General features: G+C 48.7%; 1 protein-coding gene across 1 annotated transcript in view; it reads left to right on the top strand.

Annotated features, from left to right (window-relative positions):
- nab (NGFI-A-binding protein homolog) overlaps nt 1-5,000 on the top strand; it is a 362,254-nt gene that overhangs the window by 27,044 nt on the left and 330,210 nt on the right. The window contains exon 2 of the mRNA XM_086542106.1: nt 3,021-3,754. Within this exon, the coding sequence (XP_086398232.1) occupies nt 3,136-3,754 (619 nt within the window). The 5' untranslated portion in view covers nt 3,021-3,135. The remainder of the gene's footprint in view (nt 1-3,020; nt 3,755-5,000) is intronic.

Genomic DNA, 5,000 nt, shown 5'->3' with positions numbered 1-5,000 from the left:
CCCAAAGATGTCTTGCGTAAAGTTGATACCTCTCCCCCTCCCCCCTTCCCCCTCCCCCTCTCCCCCCCGCTAGGAGGAACCTCTTCCACCTACCCAACCGGTACTGGTTTGTTTATCTCCGTTTGTTTGTTTGTTTTGTTCAGTTGTTTTGCTTTGGGTTGGCCTCTATGGGTGAACATGAAGGAATTGTCTTCCTTTCTCTCCAAACAATAGGAATAAAAAGAAAAACAATGAATCTAAAATGAATTTCTCTATCTATCGTTTTTTTTTCTTCTTTTTTTTTTAGGAAGCTTATACAACAACTTACACCCCGCCCCTCCCCCCTCCCCCTCCCCCCTCTCCCCCTCCACCACACCTTCCATAATATACCGGCTTCACTCAGAGGAAAAAAGTCGCTTTTCGGCCGACTAATTTTCTTGATTATATCTGAATACAGGATTACATCTTGTAGAGACTTTGTATGTGTATAGAGCTCTCTCTCCTCCGAGCTGCCTTGCTCTGTGGCTCTTTTCCCATTTCGTGGCTTTGCTTTCAGTTTAGAGAAAGAGGGAGGGAGAGAGAGAGAGAGAGAGGGAGGGAGGGAGGGAGAGGGAGGGAGGGAGGGAGAGAGAGGGAGGGAGGGATAGAGAGAGGGAGGGAGAGAGAGAGGGAGGGAGAGAGAGAGAGAGAGAGAGAGAGAGAGAGAGAGAGAGAGAGAGAGAGAGAGAGAGAGAGAGAGAGAGAGAAAGACACAGAGACAGAGATAGAGAGACAGAGAGAGAGAGAGAGAAAGTGGGAGGGAGGGTAGGAGGAAAAGAGGGAGGGAGCGAGAGCATAGGAAAAAAGGATGTTTCGGATGTTTCGCAGTTGATGCCTTCGCTCAAAATGCATATATGGATTAATGTTGTTTTTTTTGTCAGCGATATTTTGCCATCCGGCTAAGCGATCTGGAATAAACGAGCGTCTATCAATGAATAAGTATGTGAATACATAAACAATAGCAAGGGATGATGATAGATGATATAAACCAACTTAGTGCAAAAAAAATCAAATATAAACATAGTAAATAATCTTTCGATAATAAAAAAAACAAACTAATTATAATCACAACAGCGACGACAAACAACACCAAAAATTCCAAATAAGGAAGAGGATAATGATACAAAATACAACAACTTCTGCCAACCGCTCCTCTCACCACGAGCCTTACACACCCCTGCCGCGATATCTACAACGATTACTGTTACCAACAACAACAACAACAACAAGAGAAACCGTACTGGTATCCCGTTACTCTGGGAATCATAGGTCATTGTCCAACCCGAGGGGACCCGACCCGCGCGTATGAATGGAGGAGGTACCGGCTAACGCCCCGGTACGTAAGGTGCAATACCAGCACCGGGACATCGCTGGAACCGGTCTGTGTGCCCCCTTCCCCTTCCCTCACTCGTCTTCAGTGTAACCAGTTCTTTGTATGGCCGAGAGGGAAGGGGGAGGGGGATAGGGGAGGGGGGAATGGAGGGGATGTTGAGGTAGAGGGGAGAAGTTTGATAGGAAGAGGGTGATTTGGAGGGAGGGCAAGGCAGGATGATATATGGCATTGGAGAGAGAGAGAGAGAGAGAGAGAGAGAGAGAGAGAGAGATAGATAGATAGATAGATAAATAGATAGAGAGAGAGGGGGGGGGGAAGAGAGAGAGAGAGAGAGGAGTGAAAGAGAAATATAGAGGTGAATAAAACCGCTTACTAAAGGGCGGGGCTCTAGAAGGAAGGGTAGGGGGGGGGTATCTAGATCTCTCTCCCTCCTATTCCCTCCCTATTCTGGTATGTTTATCTGTTTACATAAGAAGCAGCGATGTGCACATTTCTTCGGTCGTTTTATTTTCCCCGTTCTTCCTCTCTCTCTCTTCGTACACACCATTATTTTTCTCCTTGTCTTCTCTTAATGTCTTTTTGTCTCCTGATTCTCTAGTCTCGTCACCCCCCTCTCCCCCCCCCTTCTCCCCCTTCCCTTCCCCTCCTCCTCCTCTACTACTACCTCGTCTACCATTCCTTCTTTCAATAATGTATTCAGTCGAACCGCTCTCTCTGTCCAACAACCTATAGATTCACCTCTCCTCCTTATATTATCGTATTTAATCTATACTTTTTTGTGTGTCTCTTAATATTTTTTTTCTATCGTAACCTCTTTTTTTTCTTTTTCTTTTTTCTTTTTCTTTTTCCTTTTTTTTTTTTTTCTTTTTTTTTGTTCCCGGAGGTCGTCCACCTAATTTCGAAACAGGTGCAATTACCGCCTTACATGTCAGGTCTCGATAGATAGATAGATAGATAGATAGATAGTATCCCTCGTTTTCGTTTCTTTTCCGGTCTCTGTTGTTGTTGTTGTTTTTTTCTTTCATTTATTTATTTTTTTCTTATCATCCCTTTTATGGTAATATCAATTTTTCTTTATTTATTTCTCGTTAATTGTACTTTGTTTATCACTGAGGATTTTTTAAAAAAGATTTGTTGATATGTTTTACGGGATTATTTAAGGATTTATTAGGATATAATTTTGCATGATTTGGAATAAAGAACAAGAAAAGGAGAAGAAAATATAGCGAGAGAAGAATACGAAGAAACGACATTTAAGCGGTCTATACTTATTATTTTTTTCTTTTTCTTCTTTCGTTTTTTTCACCAAAATCTTTGTCTCTCTTTGACCTTTCGAAGGGCCGGTTTTATCGCACTTTTTATTTTTTTCTTAATAATTATCCTCCGATCTTTTTCTTCGAACTTTGTGGAATGTGGAGGAAAATTCGTGGCGTTGTATTTTTTTTATATATAAATTACCGCAAGGAAAATTATATAGAAGTGTAGGAGAAAATGTAGAAGATTTCTCTTCTTAAGACTAAGAGAGAGCGAGAGAGAGAGAGAGAGAGAGAGAGAGAGAGAGAGAGAGAGAGAGAGAGAGAGAGAGAGAGAGAGAGAGAGAGAGAGAGAGGATTTATTGCCTGAATCCCATTATATAAAATCCCTAAGACCTTCTGTTTCCTCTTCGCAGGTGTTGGTGCAGGGGTGAGTCGTCCAAAGCAGGTCGGAACCGCCCACAAGGCAGTTGCCGCCCGCCCTCACGCCCACTTTTGTCCCCGCTCAACATGTGACGCCCCAGCTTCTCCATGCTGCTCGTCCCGCCCATCTCGCGCGCCCACTCCGCTGAGCCCCTGGTGCCGCCCCCAGCAGAGAGCAACCGGTCTCCCGCCCGCACCGCCCACGCCGCCCAAGCTCAGTCTCTGGCGCCCATCAAGGCAGAGCCGCCCCATCTGCTCAACTACACATCGTCGCCAGCGCTCGCTGACAGCTACGTACGCCCACACATGTCCGGCCTGAGCGACGCCCAGTACCCGCCCGCGTCAACCGCCACCCACTCGGCGCCCAGCACGCCCGCGCCGCCCTCCACGCCCACCCCCGCGCCCCCCGTGACCGCCTCCTCCGATCGGTCGGCGTCCGGCGGGTCGGCCAGCGGCGGCTCGCTTCCCCTGAGCCACCCCCAGACGGTGGGCGGCCCGCCCCCAGCCGGAGGCCTCCCCATCGTACCCCCCACCACCAACCCCTCGTCGGGCGTGGGCGTGAGCGTGACCTCGGGCGCCGTGACCCCCGCCATGCCCGTGCCAGGCCCGTCGCAGGCCCCGCAGAGCTCCCAGCAGCAGCCGCCGCTCCACCACCCGCTGCTTGGCTACATCCCGCACGGCACCAAGATCCTCTCGCGTAACCTCAACGGCACGCGTGAGTACAACAGTATGTTTTCCAACACGTTTATTTGTTTTTTTGTTTTGAGTCGGGCGCCGCGCCCTTCGGATGCCCCGGGAGTCGAAGCGAGGCGCCTCCTCGTCTTCGGGGTCCTTGGCGCCGGGGAGGAGGAGGGCCTCTCCGGTGCCCTTAGGCTGCTCGTTTTCCCTTTCTGTTTTCGTGTGTGGTTTCTCACTCGGCCCGCCGCGAGTAAGACATGTCTTTCCTCATTTCTCCTTTTTTTTCTTGTTTTCTTTTTTTTGAGACGAAAGATCCTCTGTCTGTTCTCGTAAATATCTTCCCAACGCGTTATTTAGTATGTATGTAAATGGCCGCCGGGCCGTTCCGCTGGTGCTACACGTTATTAGGTATGTTTGTTATTGGGGCGCTGTCACGACCCGCTCCGCCATTGTCACGCGCTGTCCGTTTTCGGCAGGGGAGGGGTGGGGGTGGGGTGGGGAGAAGGTGACAAGACTGGGAGGGTGAGGGTGGGTCTAAGAGTGACATACACACATAGACACGTAAGAAAAAAAGAAAGAAAAAAAAAATAGAACAAAGACAAAACACTCACACACATGAGTATGAGTACTGTGCACGCGTACTCATACACGTGTCATATCATGTATATCCGGAAGGCATTTTTACGAGAAAAGAGAAAGAGAATCTTTAGAGAATCCACATGGAAGACTTCATATTGCAAAGCACACCCTCCTCCTGCAACATGCACAAGCGCCTTTCCTCGGGAAAATCAACAGTTACACTCGCTCACACATTGAGTGCGGAGGGGGGAGGGGTGGGGGTTGGGGTCCTCCCTGCCCTTCCTCCGACGTCCGTCAAAGCGCGTCTTTAGTTTCGGAAGTGAAGTGCGTCTTGGGATGAGTCGGCGGAGGGTGGGGGGGAAGGGGCGGGGCGACGAGAGGTGAAAAGGCACGTGTACAGAACAGGAGCTAGGTCGAGAGCTCCTTCATTTATCAAAATTACACGCACTTAAAGAGATTTGCAGATCAGTTAAAGAGGTACAGCAAATCTGTTTTCATGCGCGGCCACAAAAACGCCTCGAATCCGATCCCTGTGTTCCTCTGGTCACGCCGCCGCGGTAATCCCTTTAACAGGAATCCCTTGCCGTTGCCGATCCTTCTTTCCTGTGGCAGGGGCGTCTTGCGCAACCAGCTCTTCTCGTGTTGCGTACCGAGGCAATGGCCAATTTGCGCCATTATTTATGCTTGAGTTAGCTGTTTTTTTTTTTTTGTTTTGT

This window comes from Penaeus japonicus, unplaced genomic scaffold (genome assembly GCF_977035675.1).
Source record: "Penaeus japonicus unplaced genomic scaffold, GWHDUDI00000001_assembly GWHDUDI00000011, whole genome shotgun sequence".
NCBI classification, from domain to species: Eukaryota; Metazoa; Arthropoda; class Malacostraca; order Decapoda; family Penaeidae; genus Penaeus; species Penaeus japonicus.
This window is presented reverse-complemented; position numbering and strand designations above follow the sequence as displayed.